Source organism: Rana temporaria, chromosome 2 (genome assembly GCF_905171775.1).
Source record: "Rana temporaria chromosome 2, aRanTem1.1, whole genome shotgun sequence".
Classification (NCBI taxonomy): domain Eukaryota; kingdom Metazoa; phylum Chordata; class Amphibia; order Anura; family Ranidae; genus Rana; species Rana temporaria.
Genome location: NC_053490.1, coordinates 261,630,959 through 261,648,396, shown reverse-complemented (window position 1 = coordinate 261,648,396; position 17,438 = coordinate 261,630,959). Strand labels below are relative to the sequence as shown.

Here is a 17,438-nt window from a genome sequence, read left to right as displayed (position 1 = left end):
ATCATTTGTGCTTATGGTGGCTTCTGACGTCTGATGCAGTATTAGTCAGAAGCAATATAAGCAGAGAGGAATAATGATATTATGGGTAAGTATATTTATTTTCTACCCAAATATAAATCATAACGTGAGTGAATTTTTCTTTTAATTCTAAAATAGAAACTTTTTTAGGAAAATGTATTTTCTGTTCTCTTCAGGTCTGGGGTTATCTCCCAGAGTAAGGGAGATGTATGATTCCTGGTGTTATAGTCTGACAGCAGAAATGAAAGGGAGTCCTTTTTACTTGTGGGAAAATCGACTACTGAGGCCAGTACTTTGGATGCTCACAGTCTATCTTGTTCCATCTGCATCCGTTCTACTATTAGCCAACCCATCAGGTGAGAGTTTTCTTTATGTCATAAATCTGTCTGTGATTATTCTGAAATTCTACTGAGATCAAACGTAGCAGATACAGTATATTACCAAAAGTATTGGGACACCTGCCTTTACACGCACATGAACTTTAATGGCATCCCAGTCTTAGTTCGTAGGGTTCAATATTGAGTTGGCCCACCCTTTGCAGTTATAACAGCTTCAACTGTTCTAGGAAGGCTGTCTACAAGGTTTAGGAGTGTGTCTATGGGAATAAAAAAGTGAAAAAATCTGCGCTAATTAATAACCTCATAAGTAAAAAAGAGTAAGTAGCTATGAGTAAAAAAGTGTTAGCAGCAAACCTTTGTAATCAAACAAATGTAATAAATTCTGATTAAAAATAATGAACAGTTCACAAGTGTCGATCTCCGCCATTTACCACCTTATAGTGATCCTAAACATCAGTGCCTCCACCAACAGCTGAAAATTCGCTTTCCATCTCCTCTGGACCCCTCATTACAAGGGGTCGTTTGTACTTGTGGCTTTAGCCCAGCCAAGGCCTTTCTCCAGATCCGGTTACTCTCCTATACAGGATCACACCTTGGCACTGTGTTACATGTAAGGATTTCTCCAAAAAAATAAAATGCTTCAGATAGAGAAAAATCTTTTTAAAATGTATTAGAATATAAAATATTGGCCTTACAGCATCAGCTGATTAAATGCGTCTTAGGTTTAGTGTGTTGGCCGGAACACAAACAAACAGAATCCATCCTTCTAGGACACGTGTAGGATTGGTGACGTGAGCACGTCGCTCCACCCTACATGTTTCGCCATAGGTTGACATCGTCTAGGGGAACGTGCGGCACACTTTATACATCGCACAGATGGCCAAACCTCGATTGGCCATATTTTTATCTTCCTCTGCCCGAACCAAGTCTCATTGTGATATCCAAAGTACAGAGAGGGGGTGCCTCTCTGTGCTAAATGCCTTAGTTCCAGTGAAGGGAACTCTTAAGGCAGGGGTGCCCAACCAGTGGCCCACAGAGACCTCTGATGTGGCCCGCAACCTCCTGCTCTGGGATGGAATAGAATAGAATACTGTTACCAAAGATCTGTTTATAACTAAAATCACAGAGTATATATGGGCATATCTGTTCTGCAGGGGTTACTGGATTGCTTTCAAACAAATCCGCAGATGCAGAGCAGCGCACCTGCGGTTTACCTGCACTGAGCCATAGACTTCTGTTATTACCTGCAAGTTTGGTGAGCTTTCTGAAACCTGCAGAATATAATAGAAGTCTATTGCAAAGTGCAGAAAAGCCAAAAGGTACACTGCCTTGCACCTATGGTGCAAGGCAGTGAGGGTAAACCTGCAGTGAGGGTAAACCGTAGCGCATCAGTGTGAAAGCAGCCTTGAGCCCCTTTTACATGGTCAGTCCGACCCAATTGGACCCTCCATTCACCTCTAAGGAGTGGCAGACTTGTGTCTCAACTCCAATCCGATCTGGCTGTGTCTGCAGAGTGGACATGGATCTGCCATACTTTTACTCAGCTCATTGTGGCCCGTGCCCAGCTACCAAGTCCCTTAAGTGTCCCTCGTGCTTCAAAAGGTTGGACACACCTGTCTTAGGGTGTCAGCATACCAAGACATTTTGGACAATTTCATGCAGAACAGAAGGGGTCATCCCCAAACTGTTCCCACAAAGTTTAGTTAATGAAATTGTCCAAAACGTCTTGGTATGCTGACACCTTAAAACATGGGTGCTCAACCTGTGGCGCTCCAGCGGTTGCAAAACTGCAAGTCCCATCATGCCTCTGCCTTTGGAAGTCATGCTTGTCCTGCTTGAAATGTCTCATGGGACTTGAAATTTTGCAACAGCTGGAGGGCCACAGGTTGAGCACCCATGCCTTAAGAGTTCCCTTCATTGGAACTAAGGGGCCAAGCCCAACCCCTGAAAAACAACACCACACCATAATCTCCCCTCCACCAAATGATTTGGACCATGCACAGAGCAAGGTCCATAAAGACATGGATGAGCTAGTTTGGGGTAGAGGAACTGGATTGTCCTGCACAGAGTCCTGATCTCAACCCAATAGAACACCTTTGGGATGAATTAGAGCGCAGACTGTGAACCAGGCCTACTCATCCACATCAGTGCCTGACCTCACAAATGCACTTCTGGAAGAATGGTCAAACATTTCCATAGACACACTCCTAAACCTTGTGGACAGTCAACCCAAAAAAAGTTGAAGCTGTTATAGCTGCAAAGGGTGGGCCAAATCAGTATTGCACCATACGAACAGAGACTGGGATGTCAGTAAAGTTTATGTGCGTGTATAGGCAGGCCTCCCAATACTTTTGGTAATATAATACAGGTATATATTCAAATATTTTTTTTAATATTTTTAGATACACTCATGAATTAATGTAAAACATTCTGTAAAAGTTCATAGTTATTAATTAATCATACGAGTGGAACTCAGGACATTTTTTTGTAGTTTTAGGTATAGCTATCTGTGTTCCCACTTTTAAAATACTACAATATTCAGCAGAGCAGAAAGTAGGAAATCTCTCACTGAGAAAACACAGCCCACTGACAAATATAACAGGGCTTATCCTTTTTTACGTGTCATTTGAACATAAAATACGTAGAAATCTCCCAAAAGCAAGCACCAATACATAGCAGCCCCCCTACAAAAAAAAAAAACTGCTTTAAGTAATTAAGAAGCATATGTTGCATATGTATATGCAGCTTTATATCATTTACTAAGCTTAGTAAACATTTAACATTCAAGTAAATCAGCCGCCTCTGTCAGAAACAGGTTCAATATTATTTATTACTGGCAAGCAGCATGATATTATATCTTGCAGTCTAGGATCAGTTCAGGAAGAGGGATGGATGTGCAATTTCCATGTGATGACACAGCAAACATAATTGTTCGGCATTCACAGGCGCTGGCAAAGATCCATTTTCCTTCTATACTTTCTGATACTTTGTACCACCCAAGCTTACATTTCCTCACAGTGGTTCTTAGGAATATTTCAAGAACTATAACCATGACATTCTAAAAGTTATTTAAGCACAGTTGACAGAGTTTTCTAAGTAAATAATTTAGATTTAACAAAGAATGCGAGGATAGGGAAATAGGGAAACTGGTGCAGTACCCATTTTAAGTGCAATACCAAAGCCAAAAAATCAGAGTGAGACTGCATAATTATAATAGTTATGTAGAAATATGCTAATAAAATAGCACGCAATTTCTATACTGCCAAATAACAAGCCATTAGCAGCGTAAGTTACAGCAGTGTAACAGAGGATCTGAACACTTTGCCAAAAATGGAAAATGATGACAGGGAGAAGATGAAAAGACAAATGTTAAAGTCATAAATGGTTTAGAAGAAGCACAGGAACAAGAGCTGCCTAATGCAAGCGCTAAAAGACCTGTCATAGATTTATTTTGTAAGCAGATTTTTATTAACAGTAGTCTGATCATTTTCTGGAATTGCTGCTAAAGTAATCTTTAGTAACAAACAAAAACAGAAATGTAAAATTTGGTTAAATGATTAAAAAAGTAATATAAAAAAAATCAGCTTAAATAATACTTATTGGAAGAGTCATTTAGGGTTTATAAGGGTTAACTAAAGGGTAAAAGGGGTAAATAGGAACACATTTTTTTTCTTGTTAGTTTTTCTTTTAACTATCATCATGTGCATATGATAGGACACTGCTTTTATCAGTACAAAAAAAAAATATTTTTAAATTAATTGAAAAAAACTAATATTGTAACTAAGTAGCTATTAATGTCTGCAAACACCAGGGGAGATTTACTAAAGCTGGTGCACACAGAATCTGGTGCAGCTGTGCATAGTAACCAATCAGCTTCTAGGTTTTAGGCCTGGTTCCCTTTGGTGCGATTTGGCATCCGATTTGACATGTTAAATTGCATGCCATATCGGTGGCGATTGCCGGCAATGGCATCGTCCTAACCGGTGCGACACCGCATCTGCGGCGCCGCACTGATTTCCAAAAGTAGTTTCTGTACTACTTTTGGTGATTTTGGGGTGCAACTTCCATTGACATCTGGTCTGGAGTCTGGAGGATATTAGTTATGAATAAACGTTGTGAGCTCTGAACTTATTCTCTCTGGAGAAGAGACGCTTGAGAGGGGATATGATTTAAATTTACAAATGCCAAATCGGTGACCCCACAATAGGGATAAAACTTTTTTGCGGAAGGGAGTTTAATAAGACACGTGGTCACTCACTAAAATTAAGAAAAGAGGTTTAACCTTAAATTGCATAGAGGTTTCTTTACTGTAAGAGCAACAAGGATGTGGAATTCCCTTCCAAAAGGGGTGGTCTCATCGACAGTTCCAAAAAACGATTAGCTAAGCACCTGATTGACTGCAACATACAGTGATATACAATGTAATACTGACATATAATCATACACATAGGTTGGACTTGATGCACTTGTGTCTTTTTTCAACCTCACCTACTATGTAACTATGTTACTATGTAATATATCTGTGCAGAAACCCGCACAGATGTCTCTGAAATCGTCCCCGAAAACCGGGACTGACATGTGGGAATGAAATAGTACAAGTTCAACTGAACTCGCACAATTTCATTCCTGCAGTGTGAATCTGGGCTTATTGTCAAAGCTTAATTGAACAAGCTAAAGTTAGAAGCTGATTGGTTACCAGCTGCACCAGATTCTGTGTGCCTCAGTTTTAGTAAATAACCCCCCCCCCCCAAGTTTGCAGAGATAATTAACTCGTAAGCTACTGCAGGGCTGATTTACCAAATGAATTGATAACGTTCACACAATAAAACGTGTGAACATCTACTTTATCCAGTCATTTGACTGGTCTTTACTTATTTCATCTGCACGTGATTGAATAGTTCAAATTAATATAAAATCAATTAATTTTGTTAATACTCACAGAGTCATTTTAAAAAGCTGGGTGTCACTTATTGTAGCAACATAACAGACATGGTGTGGGGAAAAATAAACTGGACATACAACTCACACGCAAGGTTCTTTACAATGTACATTGCATACTCAAAGTCCAAACAAAAGAAAAAGTAACAGTTGTGGACTTCCTTGCATGATAAAAAAAAAGATGAAGGGCATATTTTTCCTAAAAATTGGGTTTACTTTCCCAAAAAGTAGACTAGCCTCCCCCTCCTTATGACACATTTACTTCAGCTTATTGATTCCAAATGCACATATTCTCTTGGCTGATGTCCATTGCCTGCTCAAAGTCTTGGTAATGTATGCATCTTTATGGTGTTTCTCTTCCCTATTGGCCCATGCATGTACTAGTATATACCATAGGAATAAATGGGCAATGTCCAGCTTTCTTGGAGGTAGCCCATTTATCACTGATGCATGAGTGGGACAAAGGTAAAGCAACGTGCAAAAAAAATTGTAAACATCATCATGACTTTAAAGCCTAGTACATACCGGCAGAATGTTGGGTTGCATCATCCGGGTTCAATAGAAATCAGCCATCCCCCTGTCAGAACACAATACAACAGCAGGGGGAGATCACTGTACTAACGTTAGATAGTTAGTACATCGGTTCCTCTTGAGCTTTCAGGTTTTTCTTTATCGTACACCACGGGACACAGAGCCTCTATTCATTACATAGTGGGTTGTATGGTCACCAGAGGTGATTGGACACTGGCACAACCAATGAAGACAAGTTCCCCTCCATATAACCCCTCCCCTAAGGGAAGTACCTCAGTTTTTTCGCCAGTGCCTAAGGTGTTGGACGCGAGTAGGATGTGCTGAAGGAAGCTCTGCCAAAGAAACCCTTGGGGGGGTAAAAGAGCTACACTTTCGGGTCCATCCAAAATCGCCTAAAATGGTACGCCAAAACTGGATGGTATCCGAGCCTCATGGACGAGGTGTCGCCTGTAATGTCTCTCTTCGGAGTACTGGGCTCCAGGGTCCAGCACTTTCCCTCTATACGCTAAAAGTCCTGGCAGAGTCTTTTACAAGGCCCAGTGAAGAGGCCTCCTTTAAGTAGGAACCCATATCCCTGAAGGTTGGCACACTTACCCCGCCGTGATGGGGGAAGATTCTTGCAGAAAACCTGCGGCGTGCAGAAGGTAAGCTAGGAAAGAGTCCTAAGTTTTAAACTTAAAGACCTTTCCTATTTTGGAGTAGGTGTCTTTTTTTTGGCCACCACTGGAGGGAGTAAATAGCTGAGTTCCACTTAGCATGCTCCAGAACAGTGTCAGTTCTTCCAGACAAGCAAACTCCTTCCACTGCTGAAGCTCTGCCATGGACAGCTGCTTTTTCCTCCTCTTAGGCAGGTGGCAGGGGGATCATCCTCACGTTTGGATCACAGCCATCACCCCTAGGTGGGGCGCACTTTATGCTAATGAGCTATGAGGGGGGCGGGCCCGTGAGCGTGCACGGGCACACTTTTTCCTATGGCAGATCATGCAGGAAGTGATAAAAGGAGCCTCACAAGCCTGGAGCTTTCCTTGAAGGGACACAGCAGCGTAAGGGCACGTAGATCTCCATGTGGTTGGCTGAGCACTCCCAAAGATAAGACTAGCATGAAGCTGTGTGTTATTAGTTGCATACTTATATGTAGATTGCTAAACTAGCACAGTAGTATATGCATTTTTGTGGTACCTCGGCTTTGCTTAGTAAAATGTTTACCCAGAGAAGAAATTCAGAGACTAATGCCGCGTACACACGATCATTTTTCAGCATGAAAAAAAACATAGTTTTTCAGCATGTTGAAAAAACGAAGTTTTTCCAACTTCATCATTAAAACGATGTTGCCCACACACCATTAAAAAAAAAAAAATTATCTAGCAAAGCGCGGTGACGTACAACACGTACGAGGGCAATATAAAGGGGAAGTTCCATTCGCCTTTGAGCTGCTTTAGCTGATTCCGTGTTAGGAAAAGACGATTTGCGCTTTTTTGAATGTGCTTACTCCATTATGAATGGTAGTTTTACCAGAACGAGCGCTCCCGTCTCATAACTTGCTTCTGAGCATGCGCAGGTTTTTAACATCGGTTTAGACCACACACGATCATTTTTTACAACCCGAAAAACGTCGTTAAAAAATGCAGCATGTTCGAAAAAAAATGTTGTCGTTTTTCAGAACCTGAAAAATTATGTGAAGCCCACACACGATTATTTAACCACTTAAGCCCCGGACCAATATGCAGCCTAAAGACCCAAGGTGTTTTTACAGTTCGGGACTGCGTCGCTTTAACAGACAATTGCGCGGTCGTGCGACGTGGCTCCCAAACAAAATTGGCGTCCTTTTTTCCCCACAAATAGAGCTTTCTTTTGGTGGTATTTGATCACATCTGCGGTTTTTAGTTTTTGCGCTATAAACAAAAATAGAGCGACAATTTTGAAAAAAAAGCAATATTTTTTACTTTTTGCTGTAATAAATATCCCCCAAAAACATATATAAAAACATTTTTTTTCCTCAGTTTAGGCCGATACGTATTCTTCTACCTATTTTTAGTAAAAAAAATCGCAATAAGCGTTTATCGATTGGTTTGCGCAAAATTTATAGTGTTTACAAAATAGGGGATAGTTTTATTGCATTTTTATTATTTTATTTTTTTTACTACTAATGGCGGCGATCAGCAATTTTTTTCGTGACTGCGACATTATGGCGGACACTTCGGACAATTTTGACACATTTTTGGGACCATTGTCATTTTCACAGCAAAAAATGCATTTAAATTGCATTCTTTATTGTGAAAATGACAGTTGCAGTTTGGGAGTTAACCACAGGTGGCGCTGTAGGAGTTAGGGTGCACCTAGTATGTGTTTACAACTGTTTGGGGGTGTGGCTGTAGGAATGACGTCATCGATCGTGTCTTCCCTATAAAGGGAATGACGCGATCGATGCGCCGCCATAGTGAAGGACGGGGAAGCCGTGTTTACACACGGCTCACCCCGTTCTTCAGCTCCGGGGAGCGATCGCGACGGAGCGGCTATAAACAAATAGCCGCGCCATGGTCCCGGATCGCTCCCCGAGCGGACCCGACCTCCGCATGTAGCGGGGGGGGTCCCGATCGGACCCCCCACCCGCTAATAGGCGAGGACGTACGTGTACGCCCATGTGCCTGTACGTGCCATATTGTGGACGTACATGTACATGCGGGGGTCGGGAACTGGTTAAAATGACATTTTTTTAAAACTACGTTTTTTCATACCGAAAAATGATTGTGTGTACGCGGCATAAGAAAGACAAAAAAGCACGGCCACCTAAGACAGGAGGCTCTAGCCGCGCCTGCTCGATACCTTTGTCTCCTGTAACACCTGATGCACCAATACAGGATGAGCCATTACCTCTATAAGGAGTAGCAGCGTCTCCTGTGGTGCCTGCATATGTCACTGAGGACACTTTGGCGACAGCCCTGAACAACTTAGAAGGGAGATTCGCTGCGTCAATCACAAAGTCCTCAGAAAAGGACAAAAAGCTAAGCAGATCTCCTTCTGTTGTTTTGCATCTCCTTTCAGAGAAATCTGAGGAGGATGAGGCCCAATCAGGGGATGAGGACTCGGAGGGATCAATAATATCAGAGGAACCTTTTTCTGCTTCCCAGGTTCTGAAGTTACAGGTGCAATGTTAAGCTGAACGCTCTAAATTCAGATTCCCCTCTTCTGAATGAACCAAATTACCTGTCTCCTCTCTGGGTTCATTAAAATCCCCACAGGCTGCTTGTGCCTTTCTGATCCGTCCTTTATTGGAGAATCTGATTTACGCGGACTGGCCAGATAAGCATTTTTCTCCTCCTAGGAAGTTTGAAGTTCTTTATCCTATTGAGGAGAAGTTTACCAAGAAATGGAGTCTGCCTGCTGTGGGTGCAGCTATCTTCTGTGTAAATAAAAGCTTAACTTGTCCAGTGGACAATGCCCAAGTATTTAAAGATCCGTCTGAGAAGAAGTTGGAATCTTTATTAAGGTCTTCCTTTTTCCTGGCGGGCGCAGTAACCCAATCAGTTGGTATGTGTCAGGTTTTAAAGGATCAGTTGAAACAGGGGCTGAAAGATCTGCCTCCAGAGCAGGTCAAATTTTGGGAGAATATGCCTAGGGCCTTATGTTTCACAGTGGATGCCAATATTCTATTCAACAGGCATCTCGCCTTACGCTCCAGCTGGTGCATATTCGCAGGATTCTTTGGCTAAAGCATTGGTTAGCGGAAGCCACATGCAAAAAGCTGGGGATGATTTGGAAAAGTATATTCAAAAAATATCGAGCGGTAAGACAACTCTTTTGTCAGACAAGAAGAAGAACAAGCGTCCTTGTTTTAAACGTTCTCTCTCCCCGACTCTTGGAAGATCTGCCTCCAGCCAGTGGCGACTGCATTTTCAGCCTGCCACAAAGGCTAAAGAAAACCAGGTCCAGAAGATCAAGAAGCTGTGCGGATCAAAAGCTAACAAGCAAAACTCCAAAGCCTCTTTATGAAGAGGCTCCCTGGCTCGGCCGAGTGGGGGGACGGCTTCGGCAGTTTTCAGCAACATGGCAGACAGAGATTCAGGACAAGTGGGTAATTTCCGCAGTATCCCTAGGGTACAAGCTGGAATTTCGAGAGATCCCACCTTACCGGTTCCAAAGTTCAAGGCTCTCCAAAGGTCCGTTAAAAAGAAAATCCTTCTTCAAAGGGGTAATCATTGAAGGTTTAGGTTTTTACTCAAACCTCTTTGTGGTTCCAAAACCAAATGGAGACGTCAGATTCATCCTGGATCTAAGATCTCTGAATCAGTTTCTGAACATTCGCCATTTCCGAATGGAAAAAATTTGATCCGTGGTCACTACCCTACAAGGTGGAGAATTCTTAAAAGAAGCATATTGGCATGTACCTATTCATCCTGCTCATCAAAAGTTCCTAAGGTTTGGGGTAGAACATCGCCACTTGCAGTTTGTGGCTCTGCCCTTTGGTTCGGCAACCGTGCCCAGGGTATTTACAAAAGTTCTGGCCCCTCTGTTTTTCAAAGCTGAGGGCCCAGGGCATAGCGCTGATGGCCTACTTAGACGATCTACTTGTGATAGATCAGTCAGTGGCAGGATTAGATCACGCAGTGCTCTATACAGTAAAATACTTGGAGCATTTAGGATGGATCATAAAAACTTACAGAAATCCTCCCTGCAAGCCCTAAGAAGGGTGGAGTATTTGGGCATGATCATAGACACAGCCCAAAGCAGGGTATTCCTGCCAGAGCCAAAGATCAAGTCTTTAAGAGAATTAATCCACAAAGTCAGGGCGGACAGGGAACCATCGATTCGCCTCTGTATGAGGCTACTAGGGAAGATGGTGGCCTCCTTCAAGGCTGTTTCCTATGCCCAGTTTCATTTGAGACTAATGCAAGGCAATATTTTAGCGGCATGGAACAGGAAAAGTCAACCTCTGGATTTACCCATGCGCCTATCTTCACAGGTGCGCCAGAGCTTCAGTTGGTGGTTAAAGACCGAGAACCTGCGGAAAGGAAGATCCTTTCTCCCAGTCACCTGAAAGGTGGTGTCTACATGTGCCAGACTGTTAGGCTGGGGAGCAGTGTTAAAAGAAGCTTTAGCCCAGGGTACCTGGGCCAAAACCAAAGAGAGCCTGCCCATCAACAAACTGGAGATTTGGGCAGTATACTTGGCCCTCAGAACCTGGACACACAGGTTACAGGGTCACCCTGTTCATATTAAATCCGACAATGCTACTGCAGTAGCTTATATCAATCACTAAGGAGGTACCTGGAGTAGGGATGCCCAGAAGGAGGTGAATCGGATTTTGACATGGGCAGAAGAACATGTTCCTTGTCTTTCTGCAATCTTCATTCCAGGGGTAGAGAACTGGCTAGCGGACTATCTAAGTCGCCAGCAACTGTCACCAGGAGAGTGGTCTCTCCACCCCAATGTCTTTCAGGCAATATGCCAGAGATGGGGGACCACAGATGTAGATCTGTTAGCTTCCAGACTCAACAGGAAGTAGGACGAGAGATCTGTTGGCCTACGGAACAGATGCTATGATAATTCCTTGGAATCAGTTTTCACTGATATCTATGCATTCCCCCCGATCCCTCTCTTACAGAGATTGCTGTGCAAGATCAAGAAGGAAGGAATACCAGTACTCCTAGTGGCCCCGAATTGGCCCAGGAGACCCTGGTACACCGAGACCATAAAGATGGCGGAAGGAAGACTTTGGGTGCTTCCACTACGTCACAACCTGCTATCACAGGGTCCAGTGTTCCACCCTTCTTTACAGAAGCTAAATTTGACGGTCTGGCTGCTGAGACCTACATTTTAAAGAAACTAAGCCTCTCGGGTCCAATTCTTGCTACACTCATTAACGCTAAAAAGCCAGCCTCCAGGCTTATCTACTACAGAGTCTGGAAGGCGTATGTTTCCTGGTGTGAATCAAGAGGGTGGAATCCTCAAAAGTATGCCATAAGTAGGATTCTCGCCATTTGCCAATTAGGAGCTGATATGAAATTAGCCCTGAGTACCATCAAGGGTCAAATATCGGCTCTATCAGTCTTTTTTCAGAGACCGTTGGCATCTCATTCCCTAGTCCAGGCATTCATTCAGGGAGTACTGCGGATAAATCCACCAGTCAAGTCTCCCTTATGTCCCTGGGATTTAAACTTTGTATTGTCAGTCTTGCAAAAGCAGCCTTTTGAACCTATCCGCCATATTCCTTTGATTCTTTTAAACAGGAAATTAGTATCAGAGTTAGCAGCTCTTTCTTATAAAGAGTCTTATTAAGTTTGTCAAAAGGACATCATTTTACATACGCCCCCAGCCTACCTTTCTTCCAAAGGTAGTATCAGTGTTTCATTTAAATCAAGACATAGTTTTTCCTGGAGCCGTGGTCAGCGAGGGAAAAGTTATTGCACTCTAATGAGAGCAGTAAAAGTTTATCTGCAGGCAACTGCCCAGATACGCAAAACAGATGTTTTGTTTATTGTGCCAGATGGTACCAGGAAGGGCCAAGCGGCATCAAAATCCACCATTTCCAGGTGGATTCGACAAGTAATTATGGTTTAAGGAACAAGATTCCTCCCTTTTCTGTTACCACTTGACCAGGGCAATAAGTGCTTCATGGGCAGTGCATCACCAGACTTCGATGGCTCAGATCTCTAAAGCTGATTCTTGAGGAATTTCTGCGCCATGTTGTGGATGTCCTTTTACCGTTTTGCAAAGTTGAAAACGCTGTGACCGGTATGATGCTGTCAAATTGCACTTTTATATGCACGCTGCCATTTATCTTTGTACTGTAAGTCATTACCCACAATATGTTTGTTTCTCTTTGTAAATTTATTAGATATATTCCGGCTCCACATAGACTTCGGCCCCTGAAGAAGGGAATACCCAAAACGCGTAGGGTTCTGTACTTACTCTGTGGATCAGTTTCAACTTTTTTACCTATGTCATTTGTTTTTAAATTCATTATGCTGTGTAAACCCCTTTTTCTATTTGATAAATAAAATTATTTTGCATACATTATTTTTACTTTAATTACTGTTGCCTTTAAAGCCCCACACCGGGGAACTCCTCGCTTTTCCTTGTTCACCAGGAGTGTTGGCAACCAAAAAAAAAAGATCATATACCTAAGATGTTCCATTTATACATAAAGCTGATTCTTGGTCTTCAGTCCATACATTTACCAAATTCTATCAAATAGATGTAAGAGGACATGAGGATTCTACCTTCGGGTGTAGTGTGCTGCAGGCAGCAGTATAGGGCTTCTTGTCCGTTAGCGGCCTGCTTGGATCTGTGTCTCCCACCCTTCATTGAGCATTGCTCTGGGACCACTATGTAATGAACAGAGGCTCTGTGTCCCGTGGTGTACGACAAAGAAAATAGGATTTTTAATAACAGCTTACCTGTACACTCCTTTTCTTGGAGTACACCATGGAACACAGAGGTCCCCCCCCTTCTTATGGGAACCTTACTGCTTTGCTACAAAACTGAGGTACTTCCCTTAGGGGAGGGGTTATATGGAGGGGAACTTGTCTTCATTGGTTGTGCCAGTGTCCAATCACCTCTGGTGACCATACAACCCACTATGTAATGAATAGAGGCTCTGTGTTCCGTGGTGTACTCCAAGAAAGGGATTTTACAGGTAAGCTGTTATTAAAAATCCTATTTTTTCATTTAGCCGTGCTGGGTTGAACAAAAAAAAAAACTACTAGTGTGTGCCAGGCTTAAGTGTTCAGGCTGAATCCATATAAGACTGACACATGTCTCCTTAATCCTTTACTTATTATTACCATACAATTAATTGGACCTACATGACATTGAAGCATCAAACATTTTCAGAAGAAGATCAGCAGACCCTGTTTCCCTCATGACAGATTCCCTTTAAAACTGTAGGAAAAATAAGTAGGGTGTAAAACAAATATTTATTTTTCATTGGATATAGACAAAAAAAAGACATGGGCCCAGATTCAAGAAGCACTTGCGCGGGAGCAAGTGTGATTTGCGCCGCGCAAGTACTGATTTGCTCCCAGGCAAATTTGCGGCTGATTCTGTAAACCAGTTAAGCTTGAAATGCGGCCATTTTCCCGTGCACGCAGCCTAGCTGCTCCGGCGCAATTATAGCGCAATTTTGCGCGGGGTGTAAGTTGCGCCTTCATGGAATTCCCTCAGCGAATATGCAAATTAGGTACTGCCGATGATTCAGAAACATGCGCGTGTGATGCGCATCTTGCGCTGGAAGCGCGCAAGCTTTTTTCCCCGGGCAAACTTGCTCCTGCTAAAAGCAGGGGCAAGTTAGCAAAAGATGGCCAAATGTCATCTGAAGGAGCGCGCAACTTCAGCAGCACCTAGACAGACGAGCTGAACAAGCAGAGCACCCACATTTTCGGGACCTCACATCTGTGCACCAACATGCCAGGGGCAGCTATGGTTCTTGATATTCTATTGACTGAGCCGACTCGTAGGAGGGCACGGGAGAGGATTTACAGAGGGCGCTACAACCTTTTTGAGATGAGTGATACTGAGGTGTATCGCATGTTTCGCTTCAGCCCTTAAGTCATCCTTGAGTTGGTAACAATCCTGCAGGATGACATCAGCAGCCCGACCCATCGGGGACAGGCAGTGCAGCCACTGGTGAAGGTAGTGGCAACCCTTCATTTTTTGGCAAGTGGCTCATTTCAGCGCACAGGTGGAGTGGTGGCGGGGATGTCCCAATCCAGCATGAGCAGGTGTGTGCACCAAGTGATCCCTGCAATACTCAGACGCATGGGCACACAATTTATCAAACCAACCACGGCTGACCTACGGCAGAAGGCAATCAGTGATTTTTATGAAATAGCCAGATTTCCACGCACTGTGGGTGCAATAGATTGTACCCATGTGGCACTACGCCCCCCCCCGGCTCCTCGAGCATATCTACTGCAACAGGAAGCATTGGCATTCGATAAATGTGCAGGTGATTGTGGATGCACATGGCCTCATATGGCATGTCCGTGCCAAACACCCAGGGTCAAGCCATGACAGTTTTATTTACCGACACAGCCCCATCCCAACCGAGTTTGACCAGAACATGTATGGAGACAGCTGGCTGATTGGTGAGTGACATGGGTGTCAGGTATGACTGCCCCCCCCCCATGATGCAGACATCACAAGGGGCACATGCACGACTAACATCCTCCTGTCTTTTCCCTTCCAGGTGACTCTGCATATGCCCTGGGACCTCACATGATGACCCCATTTCGTAACCCTCAAACACCAGGAGAGGAAAGATTTAACGAAGCCCATGCACGTACCCGTGCGGTGGTGGAGCGCACATTTGGCATCCTTAAATCTCGATTCAGATGTCTGGATAAATCAGGGGGGACCCTGTTGTATTCACCCAACTTTGTGTGCCAAATCGTCAGGGCATGTTGTATTCTCCACAATTTTGCTGAGAGAAGGGGCATGCACATTGAGCTACGCAATGACCTTACCCCCGAACCACGCAACCCCCCCCCCCCAAGAAACACCACCGGATCTTCTGAGGGAAGAGCAATCCGGAATGGTCTTGTGGAACGTCTCTTTGCACATTAAACACACCCTGATCTTGTCACAAGTATAATGCATGTATGCACACCACTGTAGTCCCTAGCACACACACGACACATGCACCCCAAATTGGATTAGACCCAACAATACCCCATGGTATTAGGGAGCAGCAACGCCGCGTCAAGGCTCCAATTATGTTGCTGTCCATTCATACACCTTTCACATGGCAGAGGGTGACACCCCTTTTCCAGCAGGAGTGCCACCCCCCCCCCATTCACACACCAGTCACACTGTAGTATACACTCCTCACCGTGTGTAGGGACTACAAATAAATATAAAAACTCATATTCTGAGCATATATAAAAAATAAAATAAACTCATATTCTGAGCATATAATAATTGTAGAAATTAGATCATTTTTTGGATTTCTTCTTTGGGCCAAGGGTGCCCCGGCTCTGGCTCCTCAATCTCCGTGGTGCGGAGGAGGCATGGGGTGGGGATTGAGGGGGGGGGGAGGAGCATCAACCCCTACTTCCAGACTCCTCGCAGGTGGTGGCTGCATGCCCTCCATGGCGTTGGCCAGGCGGGCGAGGATGGTGTTGGTCTGGGCCAACATCCGCATTTGGCGGGTGGTGGTATCCCGCTGATGACGGCGGGTAACTCTCCCCTCCTCCCGCACTGCAGTGGTGTTGGCCTGCACAGCAGCGGTGTTGGCCTCCACCGCAGCTGCCATCCTGCTTAATAAAGCGGGGGCGTTCTCCTGAGCCACCAAGCAGGTGACTATGGCCTTGGAGTTGCCACTTATTTCCGCCAGGCTCTGTGAGACATGTTTGTCCCGGTCTGCATGCAGGGTGAGGGCATGCTGCACAGAGGTGGAGGTGGATGCCATGCTGTCCGCCAGACGTCGAACATCTCCCACCATGGCCCCTATATGGCGGGTCTGCAGGGCCTGCTCCTCCAGCAGACCGTCACGGAGGCTGGAGGATATATGCCTCGTTTTGGACAGAGCCTTCCTGGGAGGAGAGGCTCGGGCACGGACAGAGGGAGAAGGGGAGGGGTCCACAATGGAGGGGCTTGCCCTGGAGGGGGATGACGTGCTGGGCGGGGGGGTGGTGGGTTGCTCAGGGATGGTGGTATCCTCCTGGAGGGAGCCAGAGTCCTCCTGGATGAGGAAAAAGGAATCCTCCTCCAAAACAAGTTCCTCCACCATACTTGGCCCCGGTAGGATCTCCTCCTGGACCAGCATTGCCATAATGTCCATGGGGCCTGACTGGACCCCTGGCTCTGGTATGGATGGCGTGGGTCGACCCGCAGCCGAAGACGGCCCAGCTTCATCATCATCATCACCACCTGTGGATGACACCAAAACGAAATATTTTGCTGGTGCAACACACTGCTCACATGTTCACTTCTACCCCCTCCCATGATGCACAGCAGATATGAAACAAAAATAATAGTTCCATCTTCACTTCTACCCACAAATATGTTCACTTCTACCCCCTCCCATGATGCACAGCAGATATGAAACAAAAATAACTTACCAGTCCCCAAGTTCCCAACAGTGGAGTCGTACCCTGCAAGTCCCTCCACCTGCTCATGCACAAAAGTTTGGGCAATAAGCTCCTCCTCATGATTTAGGCGGATCTTACATCGCGGTCCACCTCCCGTGCCACCGGTATGTTTTCGGATAAGAGCCAGTTTATCCCGGACCCTGCGCCTCATATCATTCAGTTTTTTTTTAATGTCATCCCAGGAACGATCTTCATTACCCAGGGCATTGATGTCCAGGGCTATGGCTTCAAAGATAGCCCTCCTTTGGGCAACGGTGGTGTTTGCCCGCTGGGCACCATATAGAAGTTCTTTATGTTGCTGGAGTGCAGCAATTAAGATGTCCATCTCCGCAGCCACGAAGTTTGCCTTCCTTTTTTTAGTTCCTTTGGGAGGTGCCATCTCTTCAAAATGGGCTGAATTTCCTTGCTCAGGGGGGGTTGGAAAAAGCAGGATGAAATTCAGCAAAGAACCTGCGCAAGTCTGCTCCTATTTATTTGCTCAGTGCAAGCAGCTGAGCAGGATTTGCCCTGAAAGTATGCTAGG

General features: G+C 44.6%; 1 protein-coding gene across 1 annotated transcript in view; it reads left to right on the top strand.

Annotated features, from left to right (window-relative positions):
• The first annotated feature begins 209 nt into the window (after positions 1-209).
• Positions 210-17,438, top strand: part of SSC4D (scavenger receptor cysteine rich family member with 4 domains) — a 67,347-nt gene continuing 50,118 nt past the window's right edge. The window contains exon 1 of the mRNA XM_040336863.1: positions 210-374. Within this exon, the coding sequence (XP_040192797.1) occupies positions 224-374 (151 nt within the window). The 5' untranslated portion in view covers positions 210-223. The remainder of the gene's footprint in view (positions 375-17,438) is intronic.